The following is a 17,200-nucleotide window of genomic DNA, read 5'->3' as shown; positions in this document are numbered from 1 at the left end:
GGAGGCCTTTAGCCTGTGGGTGTCCACATGTATAGCTGTCAAGTGAAACAAGTAAATGCTGGTGATACAGAGTAGTAAGACATCAACGTATTGCATCAGTTTAGATGTTAGTCATATGTAGGTGAATCTGTGAAGGTTATGAATGAAATTTTGATTCTCAGTATGTTAGTAACATTTTCTGGAGATACCCAGCCACTCCAAATTCCATGTGACCAAGTATCTGAACAGGTCTTTTGCTCATACGTTCCCAGTTAAGTACTAGGCCAGTTGCCTTTGCAGGCCATTTTAAGTGTAACACATTTCCCATTTTGTGCTTTAAATAACCCACCCCATTTGGTTATAGATTGGACCTACCCATTCCCATGGATGATAATTACATATTACCCCTAATGAGAATACCAGGGATCAAACCATAGATAATTTGAGGGGGACCCATGCATGTAATAAAGCATTTTGGAGCTGCCTCTGTCCATTAGTAGTACAGGGGCATTCCTAGTGTAAATTTTCTGTTTCTCATCCATAGATCTAAGTTATGCTTGAAAATGCACAGCGATAAACTCTGTTTTATGTGGATGGGGAGTCTTCCAAAGCTGTGGCATCATCCGCTAGATATACCTGTCCCTCCAAACCATTCTGTTGATGTTGCAGAAGAGGTTTAGATCCTAACAGAGCACTTCTGATGCCATTTGGCTTGCTGATGTGCAGTAAATCCATCAGTAATGGGTCAGAGGTTGCCTTGTATGTCAGACACAGGTCACCTCTTAGCAGTCTGAAGGATACAGAGTATAGTGACGGGGCTTTGTGTCGGTCCATGTAGGACATGTTATTTAGCCTTTTTAACCTTTTAGCATGGTATATCTATGGGCATTCCAGTTGTTGCATGTGTCTGGACAGATATATGCCAAAAGAAGCATTATATTCAATGACTGGCCTAATGAGGGTTGAATAAAAAACCCTAACTCTAGACACAATCCCTTTGTTTATAAACTGTGCAATATAGAATAACTTTCTTTTGACACTAGACATACTGGTCAAAAGTTATGACATTCATGTTATAACATGAGAACTACTCATTCTGCAATACATATATGATTGTCCCCATCAAGTTGCCTGAGGAAGTAGTAATTCTGTGCCACAGAGTAAAAACAACACATTACAGACAAACGTTCATTAGACCACAACTGTCAAAACACCGACTGAGCACAATTGGAACCTTTTTATCGTCAGGCTGGAACAGACTACCTATAGCATGCTTTCTCCTTCAGTAGTCCTCAGTAAATTTATCATTAGTATCTATGAATGACACAAGACTATAGTAAAATATTATACAAATGCTAGATTTGTAGGTTTAGGATACATCTATAAACTTCTACATGTGGCTTCTTTTTTCTTCTGAATGCCTAAAGGTCAGGCTACGATCAGTTTCTTACCTGCATCATCACGTGCAAGTCTCCTGTAAACATAGCTTTGGAAGAAATGGTGGCAGCTAAAGCTTAGCAATACGCTAATGACAATGAACTACATTATGTTATGGATGGCATAAAGGAACTTTACCCTTTTTGGCTAGAATACCTTTAATTAAATTTCACTCTCCTGCTGCTGCATTATGTCTAAAACCGGAAAGATATGCTAACTCACTCCTTGTCATTAAAAAGGACAGTATGGAGCCAATGCTTCCCGTAACTATCAGCACTCATCCCTTCTCTGAGTACAAAGAAGTGGCAATATTTAGGGATGGAAAAATAGTTCCTTAGACCATTCAGATAAAAAGCTAGTATGGACAAACATTCTCCAGGCTTCTGTGAAGATGAAGGCAGGCTGCATGTCATACTAGGATAGGTTATTGAAGTTGTTAAATGCAGCAAAAGAAACAACCATTAATTACAGAACATATCATATTAATTACAGTACATATCATATTAAACAGATTAGAGATGTTATGCTTAGTCAGCTCCCAGGAATCTGGGAAAGTGTGGGCATTAGTATTTCCAGCCTTGTGGCAAAATTAACCTAGCCTGTAAAGTTACAGATTTTGTAACAGTGCTGCTGTCTTATAAGGGCAATTTCTGATATACAGCTGACCTGCCATTTGCTAGACAAAATATATTTTAAATGGTGGAATGTTCATAATTCACAGAATAACCACAACTTCTTGAAACATAAATGAAGGAGGATGACAAAACACTCAAATCATGTTTTTTCTTTTTTGCAGGGGGGAGCAAGCCCCCTGCATACCCATGTGCTCAATACTTATATATACCAACTCCAACATCAAACTATAGTGGAAAAAGAGCAAGTTCCCTAATCTCTGCTGTTCCATGAGACTGCACAGATAAAAAAAAAAAAAAAAAAAGCAGTACATTTCAATCATCTGTATCTGCTTTTTCATTCTTTGACCAAATCAACATTCAAACAACTGACTTACACCCTGCAATAAAGAAATTTCTGAGAGAAGAGTGATGTTTAATATTTGCTCTCCTTCAGCATAGGTTCATAGGTTCATAGGTTTATACTAGGCTATCTGCCCTAAGGCATTTATTTATATGAAAAAATACTGTGCCCATTAGTTTGTTGTGCCTCTGTCCAGCAGTGACACAGAGATGATTCCCGGGATAAACCTCCGATCTCCCATCCACAGGTCAAGATTTCTCTTGAACAGAGCCAGCGAGGTGCTCTGCCTCACATGGACTGGGATTTTATTCCACAGCATAGGGAGTCTCTGAGTGATAAATCTATCCTCCAGCGTCCTATTTATATCCTAAGGTTTAAGTCGCTTGCTCTAGTGGTTTTGGTGGATTTGGATTTTTGAGGTGGAGCATGTCCATTAATTCGGGTTGGACATGGCCTTGTATGTCAGGCACATGTCACCTCTGAGCAAGCGGTATGCAACTGAATAGAGCTGGAGTTTCTTCAATCTGGCAGCATATGACAGATTTTGGAGTCCATCCTTTTAGTGAGGAACTTTGGGGTCTCTCCAATTGCTGCAGATGTCGGGTGCGATACATCCCGAATGGGGCATTGTACTCGATCATTGGTCTGATAAGTGAAGAGTACAGGGAACAATGACCTCACTAGATCTGGATGTGAATCCCTTCATGATCAGGTGGGCAATGTAGAAGGTCTTTCTAACCACTTTAGCAACGTGAGTGTCAAAGAAAGGCCACTGTCAACCTGGGTCCCCAGGTCCCTGATAACCTCTTCTGTGTGGATTGCCACCTATATGGTAGCTTGGGGTTACCTTGTTTTTCCGAAGGGTATGACTATAACTTCAGGCCATGGCTCTGGCACCAGCTATCTGTTTCCGTGAGTCCCTTCTGAAGGATATCCGTGTCCGATGCACTTTCCACTATGGCGCCCAGTTTGCAGTCGTCTGCAAACTTCAGCCAAAGTCCTCCCATGTTGGCCTGTACTTCTGAGAAGTAGATGCCGAACAATAGGGGGCCAAGGACCGAGCCCTGTGGGACACCGCTTGTGACCGGCTTGGAGTCTGACATAGCGCCAGCAACTCTAACCCTGTGGGTTCTGTCAGTTTGCAACCCATCTTGTGACATATGGGTTTACATTTAAGCTGGTAAGTTTTTCTACAATACCAGTGGGGTATTGTGCCTTTGCAAGGTCAAGGTAGGCTGTATGGACTGCCTTTCCCTCATCAATGGCCTTGGTGACTGTAAGAAGTCAACCAAGTTCAAAGGCATGATCTGCCCCCAAACTGGGTCGGGTCCAATGTCTGCAAGTCCCTATATCTTTGTTTATGAGCTCCATTATGATCCTCTCCATAGCTTTGCAGACTAGACTTGTTAAACTACCAGGGTCCGTGAGGCACCGCCTTTGTGGAGTGGGACCACAGTTGCATCCTGTGGTAAGGCTGAGATTAAACAGCTGCCTTTTAATTCCTCATTTCCGGGGACACCATCCGGTCCCATTGATGCTGTGTTTTAGCTTTAGAGAGCAGCTTTCACCTGCGCATTTGAGATGTCTGGGAGGCTACACTCTGCTGGGATAGTTATCTCTCCTTTAGGGGGAAGAGGGGTGAAGTTTGCACTGAACCTGTCTGCCAGTATGTTGGCAATGTCTGTGGGTTCAGTGATTTTTGTATCATTTTGGACTAATTCTGAGCATATCTGGGAGTTTCCACCCAGGTTCTTAACATAGCTGAAAAGGCCTTATGATTGTCCTTTGAATCCATGGCAATTTTCTCTCAAAATTGGCCTTAGTTGATTTTATGAGTGTTTTTTTACTAATAATGATCTGACTTCCCTTTTATGGATTTTGTTCTATCATGTAATAGCTTTCTCCTCTTATTGTAAAGTTTGTTAATGGCTGGGGTCCACCAGACTGGACGTTTGCCCTTTGTGGAAAGAGTCTTGGTTTTATTTGGGATTGCCTGATCCATGCAGTCTTGGAGGTGTTCATAGAAGGCATTTGTAAGGGCTAGCTTGGGTTGTGGTTTCCACTGGCTCAGGGGCCTTGAAGGATACCACACCAGTCTTGAGTAGTGTGAAGTTTGCTTTAGAGAAGTTCTTCACTGTGGTCTTTTTTTGGGGCGGGATGTGGATTTCCAGTGAGATTAGTTTATGATCAGATCTCACCAATGAGGGATATACTTCCGGTGAGGAGCATTTTGTCCCCATGTTTGTGATAATGAGATCTAGTATATTTTCTCCTAACAGTGACTAGCTGTTCCATGGCATTTGAATTTATGAACTCCAGGAACCGTTGGGCTAGAAAGTTAGGGCTTGAGTAATGTTCCCAGTCTATATTCGGGTAGTTGAAGTCACCCAATATGATGGTTATGGTCCTTCCTTTTTGGCATGTTGAGATTCTGCATTGATAGGGAGCCTCCAAAGAGTATATCTTATCTCATACCTTAAATAACTTTTTCAGATAGGGCTCATTACCTGATAAAATGCTAAAGGAGTTATCTGCTGCCAACTTTAATGGATTCTTTGACTCAGAGATAACCAAAGCTTGTTCTGAAGGGAAGTACCACGTCATACACCCCACATCATCTTCATAATTAATGTTGGACTGATGCTCTGTGTAGCCAGTAATCAAGAACTCTCAGTATTTCCTACTTGTAGAATAACTCATTTTATGGGGCATGGATTATTCCCATTTAAAGGAAAAAATTAAAAAGCACTTTGGCAACACTATCCTTATACTGAAGGAAACAGATTTAAGGGAATCCTGGGTTAGTTCTGGTGTATCCATTTTTTAGCAGTACAGAGTGGAGTAATCTACACAGTGGATGATTTTTGCCCATTTGCTTGAATACTTACATGCCAAAAGAAGTTTAGCTTATCCAGTGATGACATCCAGTTAACACTGATAACAGTGGTTTTATTTACTGATGCATGACTATTTGAATCATCAGGTATCCGATTTGAAGTCTGAAGTTCATGAGAAAAAGAATCATCTGGAATCTCCTGAGTTCAGGTAGACAAATATTAATAGGTATATAGTAAGCTAACAGCCTTTATAAGCCTAGCCAGGCAACCAAACCCAAATGCATCCCCTTGTAACATGTGCCTCTTAAATGGGGGGAGGAGTGCATGTTTGTTAGGAGTTTGCTAAAAGGTTATGTGGAGAATATGTTAGTTAGGGTAATGTTTACTGTCAGTCTTTGACTATAAGAGGCATGAGGGCCAGCCCAGAGATGAATTTATGATTACCCCTCTAATGTTAAGGAAGGCTTACTGTTGGCCCTTGTCTAAAGAGACATGGATCTAGCCTGGGAATGAACTTGCAATTTTCTATCCAATGGCAAGGTTACATTTGAATAGGGTTAGGGATGAACTCTGCTTTACATGGGTGGGGAGCCTATTTCAAAGCACAGGGGTCCTTTGAGTCACATATCTGTCTCACCAACATGTTCTATTTATGTTGCTATCAAAGTTCAAATCCCTGGATCTAGTGGTCCTGGTGCTGCATGTTCTGCAGATGTGCAAAAGCTTAATCAGGGCTGCATCTAAGGCTTTATATGCCAAGCACAGATCACCTCTCAACAACCTGTAGGAGTCTGAGTACAGAGACAGGGCTCTATAGGCTATCTGTATAGGACAGTGTGTTAATACCCTGGATTCTCTTGGTCACGAACCTCTGTGGGTGTTTCAACTGTTGCATATTCCTAGTCAGGTATATGCCAAAGGGGGCACTGTACTCAATGGTGGGCCTGATAATTGCTGAATAAAGTGGTACTATAACTTTCTTGGACCTGGATGACATACCGTTACTTATAACTATGGCGACATAGAATGATTTTCTTATTACCTTGGCTATGTGTTGGTCAATTGCCAGATTGCTGTCTGCATACCGGGTAAACTCTTCGGGATATATTATCAATGAAGTAATTTGCCTTAGTAGATATTTCCCAAAAAGCACTATAAACGAATGTCTTTACTTCTCTACTAGGGCTTCCTATTGAAATATTGAGAATCATAATGGAGAGCTCCGAAATGATAAAAAAAAAAAATGGAGAACAGTGAATGACAAACATCGCTTTTTCCCTTTAAAGTTGTTTAATTTTCTGGGAAGCAAGCCCCACTGCACCCCTAATGTGGGTAGCAACCCCCACACACCTAAATTTGTATATACCAACTCCAAGATTGCCATAACTTGGGCAAGAGAGTGAATATTCCAAGAACAGCAATCTTAGACTCAATATATGCAAGTCCGCATTTTTGACATTTAGTCTTGCTATTTCAGGACTCACACTGATGAGTTTAAATTTCAAACGGTCACCCACTCCTAGACTAGGGGCATCTTCTTCATAGTCTTTCTAGTTCTCCTGTCCATGGGAGACTGAAAGATGGCAAAAAATGCAAACATTTTCTGTAGTATTAACTAGTCCAGTATAAGTGATAACCAGACCAAGGGAAGGAGGAAGCACAGATAAACCTGATAATGTGTTCTTTTTGGGATAAATCCCAGGGCCAAGAGTTCTGTGCAACAGAATTTCAAAACTGTAGTTAGCCAAGAAAACATAATGCAAGTGCTTCTCCATATAAATTTAATTTGGGCAGCTCTCTGCACTGGGTAAATACTTACAAACGCTTTGTGATGCCCTGTTAACAACTAATTCTTTCTATGATCTTGCATGTGAGCATGCAGGTCCTGTGGGCCACCTTAATTTATGTTCGACGGTGCCTGCGTCAGTATGACACAGTGCAACTGGCCTCAGAATTTTCAGTTTTTACACCATTTGAAATCAGAGTACATATGCAAATAGAAATAACAGCAAGGAAATAAAGTTATAAACCTGTAATAATCACAGCTGAAACTACTTTTTGACTCAAATTTCCTCCAAACACACACAGGATGAAAGGACAGATAAAATGCATCAAATATACAGATCTCCAGTATCACATCCTCAACTAACTTATTTCACAGCTAAACTACATCCCAACTATAACTCATCTTTACTGTTTTTCATGAGCATATTCTCTACAGGTAATCCATAGCTAATCATCTACTATTCTTGTACCATTATCACTAATTTCATTTAATGTTTCAAATAATGTATCGTATTATATTGCTGTTTTATGCATACTATGCTCTGTTGATTTATGCCAATGTATCATATGTTATTTTTCCGCCTTAAGCATATTGTAACAAAACTCTGAAATGTACCAATCACTCATTTATTATGCTTTTTGTTTAACTGCAATGTTTCCTCTCTCTATATATATTTATATATATATATATATATATATATATATATATATATGTATATATATATATATATATATATATATATATATATATATATATATATATATATATATATATATATAAAATATATATACACACTCCTACTCCCAGGGCCTCCACTGAAATGGTTTAATGCACAGATGGACATTGCTGATGAATAAATGCAAATAAAATAATAATAATCAAATATTCTCATGGATAATACTATTGAAAACTAACTGATGCAGCAAGAACTTACATCTGTTATACATCTCACTTTCAGCCCCATTCCCAGTTCTAAAAAGAAAAACAATGAGTGAGAAGGTCACAGAAAAAACAATCAGTTAAAAACAAAATGAAAACTCCAGCAAAACTAGAACTTTCAGAGTGACCTCCCAAACCTCTTGTATCAGAGGCACATGGGATATATGCAAACGATCCTGAAGGATTGTTTGCATATATCCCATGTGCCTCTGATACAAGAGGTTTGGGAGGTCACTCAGTGGAAGTTCTAGTTTTGCTGGAGTTTTCATTTTGTTTTTACAGTTCTAGAAAGAACAATTTTGAGTCCAGAAATACAAGCTCTGTGATGTCCACTGAAAGTATTCACGTGTACATGGCTACAACACAAATTTCCATCGGAGAAATTTTCTCAGGTATTCATGAGAGGCAGCCATCCGGCAGAAAGACTGTTGATAACATTAGCTAATGGCCCGTTAGCTGGCTCATGGTAGAACACAATGCTGCTGGCAATCTGTTTGGATGCAATCTGACCAGCATTTGCAATGCTTTTTAATAAAATAAAGGAAAGAAAAAAAGCCATATTCCTGAACTCGGGTATCCTGTAGAGGCATGATCCAATTAGTAATGATCGTCTAATTATGGAAGATGCATTTCTCTCCTTGATTCCTATCTTTGAAATGAAAAAAGGGAGATGTAGTGTTGAGGAAAAGCTCTGAAAGTTTCTTCAGAAGGAAGAACTGTTTCATCTTGGGAAGTATATGGTCCTGTGGAAAATTAGCAGTGATTTGAGACATAATGCTTGTAAACTCAGAATATGTTAAGCCAAAGGTAAAAAGATCAAGAGATAAACTTCAGTTCTGTCCAACTAAATGGTTGAAACTATAAACAAGTGAACATGCCCTTTCTGAAATGCAAGTTTAAAGGAGGCTGGGGTTATTTGTACGAGTAAGATGAGGCTAGGCTGATTCATAACCTTATGGGCCACAGAAATCTGTGACAGATCAGTCACACACTAGGATACATACAGCCAATAGCAATAAAGTAATATGCTTCAGGAATACAGCTGTTCTTTACCTTATGGCTTGTCATATGCTATGCATGATGGAACTTAGAGCACTCATCAATTTTCACATTTCAATATCCAAAAGGGGAGCTATATACCACAATGAGCAACCAAATTCCTTTATGTGCATTTATTCATTACATGTCTTGCCTAGAAATGTCCTCTAAAGTAATTTAAATACTGAAAACAAAATCATCTCCCGTTACAAGAAACATGCATTAGGAAATGCAATAGAAAGAGATTCTGACTCATTCAACCTCACTTCATTGATACTACTAGGAGAAGATGAGCTAAACCAAGGGCTGTATCACAACTTACATTTTGCTGATCTAGCTGAACATCTATAATCCACATCAATGGCCCTGAAAACTATACATCTGCATGTGAGTGGTGTTAAAAAGACATCTCTGTCTGTATAGCTAAATGCTTTATATGAGCAGGATGTCAGCCATGTCGGATACTTGACCAAATGAGAAAGAACCCTCAAATATCTCCCACAGGGCATAGTACGATAAGACTGACAGGAAAGCACAGGGGTGCAAGGGGTGATGCAATTATACTTAACATCTGCAAATTATTTGATGATCAGATTCCATTTAGTAAGAAGAGTCTCTTCTTACTCCAAGTAAAAATTAATGTTGCCAAACTGCTATGGCCAGTCTCTTTGTTCTACCACATGCCAGCATAACAGTGACTCAGGAGGTAATCTACTGTTTGCCATCTAACATAAATATTGAATTAATTTTATCAAGGAGGCTAAAAAGTTTCTGATGATTACAATTAGCACACTATACCATTTCATGCTTTCAGTTAATACATCCTCCAATGAAGACTATTACCTATCACCTTATCTGGGAGACCGTAAGTTCGACAGGATCTTGTGAAGACTACCTCTTAATATTCATGGAGTCAGAGTTACAGCTGATTCAACAACTGACCATCTTTCCATATTTGTTATATGGGACCATGATAAAACTTAGAGAAAAGAAAGATTCTCAAAGACTAGAAACATAACCAGGTCTGAGCCAGAAAATGTATAAAAATGCTAAGTTCATTTAAAAGAACTTCAACTCACACCATACTATTCGTGTTGTGCTACTCATAGGTTACATTATCCTACTGACCTTCAGCTTGACTGCCATAAAACCATATTGATATTTTCTACTTTCCACTGATGCATCAAGGGCTCCCTATCAATGTATGGTACCCTGTAATGCAAGCCTCTCACTGTGAAAACTGAAGTGTGATTCATGCATTATAACAGTACAGTTCAACACTCTGTTGAACTTTTTAATCATTTTTCAGGGCAAAGTTAATGTTCCTACAGCCTCAAACAAGGAAGGGTTATGCCCCTCCACATCCTCTACTACATCTAACAGAGCTCTAGCTTGGACTATGAGGAACAGTCCAAGACACTGCAATCTCACAATCTGCAACACTTTCCCCCTGTTCATATACATTTACTGTCCCAAGAACTGCAATCATGGCATTTGAACTTAGAACAAGCACCCCGAATCAAGATTATTTTTTAAATTAATTAATGATTTCTTCTAAATTGTAAGGAGAAGCTTATTTCATAATTGTGCAAGACAAATGTGTAATTTATCTATCCCCTTTTTCTATTAATTATATTTATTTTTAGTATTAGATTCTGGAATCAAGTGTTAGCATCCCCAGCCAGAACCATAGTTTGGATGGGGCAAAGGGACAGCCACCCTGTGTGCAAAATGATAGGAAGTAAGATCGGCAATTCTAGAAAATTCAATAAAAACTACACCAGATGTGAAGGAAAAAAAAGTGGTGCAGGAAATGTAGAGTTCTGAAAGCCCAACCAATGAACTTCCAAAACTGACAGACTGAATGTTATTTCTGCATGCCTTTCTCCTTCACAGGACTGGCCAGTAGGTCCTCTACCTGTAACTAAATGGTCCATTCATTCTGGGGCATCTCCAGGGTAGGCAACTTGTTCCAGTTCAAGTAGTCTAGTTGCTCCCAATGGCAAAATATAGGCATAGGGTGTGGGTCAGCCTTGTACACCAGCTCACCTCTCCCCTGCTGCTAATCAAACCAAAGGCAACTTCAAAGCGAAAATATCCTCCCAGGCTAAGGATAACCACAAGGCATTTTTCAGTTGTGTATGCAGCTTTAAAGGGAGCACTCAACAGTGTGCCGATTTAATAGTAAATAACCTCCTATACCGAACCAGGGGATATGGGAAATTTACTGGTCAATAAATTTTGCTCTAGCTTCCCCCCACCACCACCAACCCCAGTCCCCCCCCACCCCGGAGATACTCTCTACCATTTCTCCCCCAGCTATTACTAAAGAACAGGTCCTTACTGCACTGTCTAGAGCTAACAACACTGTATTAATGGGTCCTGATAATATCCCAGGAGGCCTCCTAAATCTCTTGAAAAAACCCTGCTGCCTCGTGATTTTGGCATCTTTTCAGGCTTGATAGTTGTTGCTGAAGCACCTACACCAAGGGGAGAAAACGCTGAGAGAAGAAAGGAGACACTTTTGAGATTTTAAGTATTTTCTTCAGCTTTATTGTTTGAAATGATTGCATTGCCGCCTACTTTTCGGCGTTTTCTGGCTAGCTAAAGTTGATATCTTCATTAGAAACAGTATTTAGAACACATCTAGAGCCTGTTTACTGCATATCCTGTGTTGCACTTAATTTAAAATCGTTTTTTCTTAAAATTGCATTTTACCTGCCTCTGGCCTAGCACTCAAGTGCGGGATCATTTATTGCACTGTTCTGACTAGTTTACTGTTTGTTTATCTCTGCTACCTTTAAAAAAACAAAAAAAAAAAAAATCTTGCTTTTTTCCAACTTTCTGTAATTTAAAAAGTTCAGTTACAGAGTTGCTGTTCTGAACTGTTTGTAAGTTTCTTGGAGGCCAGTGCTTGCTTGGGCTAAAGGGAAGTGTCTGTGTTCATCAGTGGGAGTGGTTAACACTGAGCAGCCTGCCTGTCCCTGTAAGAGTGGTTACTGCCTATAAACTGTAGTTTTATTGGCCATTTTGGGTCCTTGATCTCTCTCTCTTAAAACCCTACAACTCTTTTTATTTGCACGGTCTTGTGCACTGAGCAGCGCCGCCTAAACAGGTTTAAACTATTCCCGGCTCCACAAAGTCTGCTCTTCATTTTTTCCCTTAGAACTGTTCAAACTCTCAAATTAAGCACTCTATTCTCTTTCTAAAGCCCTGCACTTACTCAGATCTTATAAGGAAACACTAACTAAAGCACTACACCCTCCCTAGACTTCTCATAAGTACTAGGCTCCCGATTGGTCCTTTCTGATCAGTGAAAAATCAGTTCCCTTTACTAATCTGATCAGTAAAAAAAAAAAAATCAGTTCTCTATACTAATCTGGTATGTCCAAGGGTCAGTTTCAGGGTTACTCTCCAGTCCAGCTGGTGAATCTGGGAATCCTGAGGCAATGTTACAATTGCCTTATGTACACAGACAACCCTCTCCTCCTTCCAACAAACTCTAATACATGTGAGAGATGCAGTTACACAGCCAAACTGGAGGCAGAGCTCTCTCAACCCAAGACTGGCACAGTCAGTCAGGAGGAAAGGGTAACCACCCGCACCACAAATCCAGTCTCACATAGACCTATTGCATCTGCAAACCTAACACATAAACACACAAAAACATACTCGGAGGCTCTAAATAAAAATCTGCCTAAGCAGCAAAGACCTCCAAAGCAGACACCCAAGCAACAGCCACCCCTCAAAAATACCATCGAATCACATATTTCACAAAGTCAGTGTGCCACACAGTCACAGCCCTTAAGGCTAAGCAACACACCAAATACACTTGTTATACTCTATTGTTCGGCACACTGATGTCCCGCTCACCAGACTGAACAAGGAGGAGGTCACTGTAAGCTGCCTGTTGGGTGCCAAGATCCGCCACATAACTCAAACACTCAGGTCACTCCAAAGCAAGTACAAATATGACTCCGTCATTGTCCATGCTGGTGTGAATGACCTTAGATGTACTTCCCTGGACTACATGAAAAGAGACATGGAGGAGCTCTCTGATCATGTAGCCCAGGCTGGTATGACCCTGACCTTGAGTAGCATCTTGCCCTCACCAAGATGGATGCCACAGTATAAAGACAAAATGATCAGTTTTAACAATTGGCTAAATTATTGGTGTCATTCAAAGGGGATCCAGTGTCTGTCAGCCTGGGATGACATGCTCGACAAGCCACGTTGCTTCGCTAGGGACGGCTTGCACCTGTCACCCTTAGGCTTTCGTATACTGGCCAAGGCTCTTGCCACCCCCCTACCCCCATAGTGTCTTTTTTAGGCAAGGCTCGAAGGACAAACCCACCTCCATAGACAACCCAAGGATAAAAAAACTAAAGGTAATGCTACTCAATGCCAGAAGTCTAAACCTCAAGATGCACGCACTCAAGACTCTCCTCAGTATGGAGAAAATCGATGTCTGTGCAGTAACAGAAACCTGGTTCAAGGCTCCTGAGAGCACCCCAGCACTACCAGGTTATAACTCATACCATGCTTTTCGTCCCCAAAACTCGGACCGAAGCAAAAAAGGAGGGGGAGTATCTATATTCATCAAAGATACCTACAACTCCAGGTTAGTGGCACTGCACGAAGCATCGGAGATCTTCCAATGTGCAACTAACAGAGGGCAAAACTGCCTTTCAGTTTGTAGCCTGCTACAGATCATCCTCCTTTTTACAGGAACCCCACTTGGCATTCCTGAGAACACTGGAGAATATGAAGGTCTCTCCAAACACCATGATATTGGGTGACTTCAACTACCCAAACATTGACTGGGAAAACTACTCAAGCCCAAACACTCTCACCCAACGGTTCCTTGAATTTGTAAACTCTAACATTATGGAACAACTGGTCACCACTCCCACAAGAGGGGACAACATATTGGACCTGGTCATCACCAACATGGGGACTCTATGTTCCACACCAGAGGTAAACCCCTCATTGGTAAGATCAGACCATAAACTAATTTCCCTGGGCATCCATATACCGTCCCCACCCCCAGCCAAGGAAACCACTGTAAAAAATTTCTCAAAAGCTAACTTCACACTTCTCAAGACTGAGGTGGAATCCTTCAAAGCCCCCGGGCCAGAGGATAATACTGCCCAATCTGCAGAATCCTTTACAATTGCATTCTATGAGCACCTGCAGGAATGCATGGATCGTGATATCCCAAATTAAACCAAGACTCACTCCTCCAAAAACAGGAGACCTGTCTGGTGGACCCCGGCCATAAATAAGCTATACAACAGAAGGAGGAAGCTACTACATGATAGAGCAAAATCAAGGCATCTCTGATCAGTATTCGCAAGAAACTATGATCCCTCATAAAATCATCAAAGGCCAGCTTCAAAAGAAAAATTGCCCTAGACACTAAAGATAATCACAAGGCCTTCTTTAGTTATGTCAGGAATATGGGTGGAAATTCCCAGATATGCTCTGAACTGATGCATAATGTTACAAAATATAATGAACCTACAAACATAGTCAACATCCTGGCAGACAGGTTCAGTGCTAACTTCTCCCCCCCTTCCCCCCCAAAGGAGCAAATGCCTATCCCACCTGAATGTAACCTCCCTGACATCACAGATGCACAGGTGAAAGCTGCCCTCTCCAAAGCAAAAAACACAGCATCTATGGGAACGGACTGTGTCCCAGGCTGTGTCTTACATGAGCTCCAAGAAGAACTGAACCCTCACATTGTCACTGTTCAAACTTAGCCTTACTACAGGATATGTACCCAAAGAATGGCGTACAGCTACAGTGGTCCCACTCCACAAAGGTGGTGCCACAACGGACCCCGGGAACTATCTCCCCATAAGCCTGACTAGTCTGATCTGTAAAGCTATGGAGCGTATTATCATGGAACTCATAAACAAAGACATTGGGAACCTCCAGACACTGGAACCTACCCAATTTGGCTTTGTTAAGGGCAGATCTTGCCTCTTAAACCTAGTTGATTTCTTTGAAATGGTTACCAAAGCCATAGATGAGGGCAAGGTAGTCCACACAGCCTACCTGGACCTCGCAAAACCCTTCGACACAATACCCCACTCGGGCATCATAAATAAGCTTACCAGCTTAAATATCAACCCCTATGTCACAAGATGGGTTGCAAACTGGCTCAGGGATAGAACCCACATAGTCAGAATTGCAGGTGCCACGTCTGAATCCAAACCAGTTACAAGTGGCATCCCACAAGGCTCAGTTCTGGGACTTCTCATTCGGTATATACTTCTCTGAGGTACAGGCTAACAGGGGGGGACTATGGCTGACAAAGTTCACAGATGACTGCAAACTGGGAGCCATAATCGACTCTCCAGCTGACACAAGCATCCTCCAAAAGGCTTTCACGGAGACGGATGCTTGGTGCCAGAGCCACGGCCTCAAGCTAAATGCTAAAAAGTGCATAGTCATCCCCTTTTGAGAAAAACAAAGTGCCCACAAATTACCACATAGGCGGTAATCCATTAAGTACGGAAGAAGTAATTAGGGATTTGTGGACCCACGTAGATAGTAATCTCTCCTTTGATAATCGCGTTGCCAAAGTGGTTAGAAAGACCTTCTATACAGCCCACCTTATCATGAAAGGGTTCGCATCTAGATCAAGAGAGGTCATTGTGCCCCTCTACTCATCAGGCCCATAATTGAATACAATGCCCCTTTTGGGATGTACCTTACCCGACATCTGCAGCAACTGGAGAGACCCCAAATGTACCTCACCAAGAGGATCATGGGCCACAAACAGATGTCCTATGCAGCTCGACTAAAGAAACTCTAGCTCTACTCAGTTGCTTACCGCCTACTCAGAGGCGATCTATGCCTGACGTACAAAGCCATGTCTAACCCAGAATTAATGGACATGCTCCACCTCAAAAAATCCAAATCACTTAGAGCTACACGCTTCAGGGACTTAAACCTCAGCACAAAAATAAATAGAACATGCTGGAGGGACAGATTCATTTCCCAGAGGCTCCCCTCACTCTGGAACAGAATCCCAATTCATGTTAGACATAGCCCCTCACTGACCCTTTCAAGCAAAATCTGGATGCGTGGATGGGAAATCGCAAATTCACCCCTGGGATCTCTTCTGTGTCCCTGCTTGACAGAAGCACAGTAAACTAATCTTAAAGGGCTACCTTCTGTGACCTACTATACAGAGGCACAGTAGGCTAATCTAATAGGGAGGCGAAAGCCAAATACACTCTGGCTAGGCTTATAAATGCCCTTGGACAGATAGCCTAGTATCTACCTATGCTTATTCAAATGCAATTTGGACCAATGAATGGGAAAGTGTAAATTCATCCCTGGCTTGCTGCCTGGAGCCCTTATGGACTGAGGCAGTTTGTAGATTACCTTAGTCACAGAAATATATACACAAGACATTCTAGCCGATAGACATCGATAATTGGGAAAACTGAGCATGAATAGCTAGGCTGAAAAAGTCTCTAGAGACATTAGCCTAGTAACCTCCAATGATCCTATAAGCCCATGCTAACCAGGATTTGATGAAGAAATGGCTAAAGAGAGGCAGATTGAATCCAAAAGCTGAAAGGCTAATAATGGCAGCCCAAGATAGTGGGCTATGTACACACTGGCTTAAAGTATACTGAAAAGGTAGACAAACGCAGGTTCTGTAAAACAGAACTGGAAACAGATGCACATCTCATTGCTGGATGTGATACACTCATGGCTGAAGGTCTGTATACTGAAAGACACAATAATGTGGCAAGACTGTTACAACGGAGATTGTGTAAAGTACAACACAGAAGTAGCTGAAAGCATTGGAAACATGAACTAGAAAGCATCATCGACACAGATGAAGTCTATATTACATGTGCTCAACCCAATACCCACAATTAAATAAACAGATGAAAGAAAACCATAGTAATTCAAGCAAAAAAGACAAAAGTAGCAGTAATCACTAAAAAGAGAGAAAGTCCTAAAACACTAGGATTTACAAGCAGAAACAATAGCAAAGTGGAAGAAATATACTCAAGCAGTTCCAATAACAGTAGAGAGACAGAAGTAATAAAGAATCTACAATCACATTTAAATATGTTACGAATACATGTAAACTCTATAAACTGCAGGAGGCAACTCTGGGTACCTTGCTGAGAAAAACACTTATGTCTAACATGAAAGATTGAAGCAATACTAATTT

The 17,200-nt window shown here is 41.0% G+C and overlaps 1 protein-coding gene across 4 annotated transcripts in view; it reads right to left on the bottom strand.

Annotated features, from left to right (window-relative positions):
- The window catches only part of RIPOR2 (RHO family interacting cell polarization regulator 2), a 3,249,967-nt gene that overhangs the window by 621,049 nt on the left and 2,611,718 nt on the right, over positions 1–17,200 (bottom strand). For all 4 annotated transcript variants that reach the window (XM_044067082.1, XM_044067083.1, XM_044067084.1 and 1 more), the window contains one exon: positions 1–35. This exon is cut by the window's left edge and continues 134 nt beyond it. In XM_044067082.1, coding sequence (XP_043923017.1) covers positions 1–35 — 35 coding nt within the window. The remainder of the gene's footprint in view (positions 36–17,200) is intronic.

This window comes from Protopterus annectens, chromosome 3.part1 (genome assembly GCF_019279795.1).
Source record: "Protopterus annectens isolate FY-2018-M chromosome 3.part1, PAN1.0, whole genome shotgun sequence".
NCBI lineage: Eukaryota > Metazoa > Chordata > Ceratodontiformes > Protopteridae > Protopterus > Protopterus annectens.
This window is presented reverse-complemented; position numbering and strand designations above follow the sequence as displayed.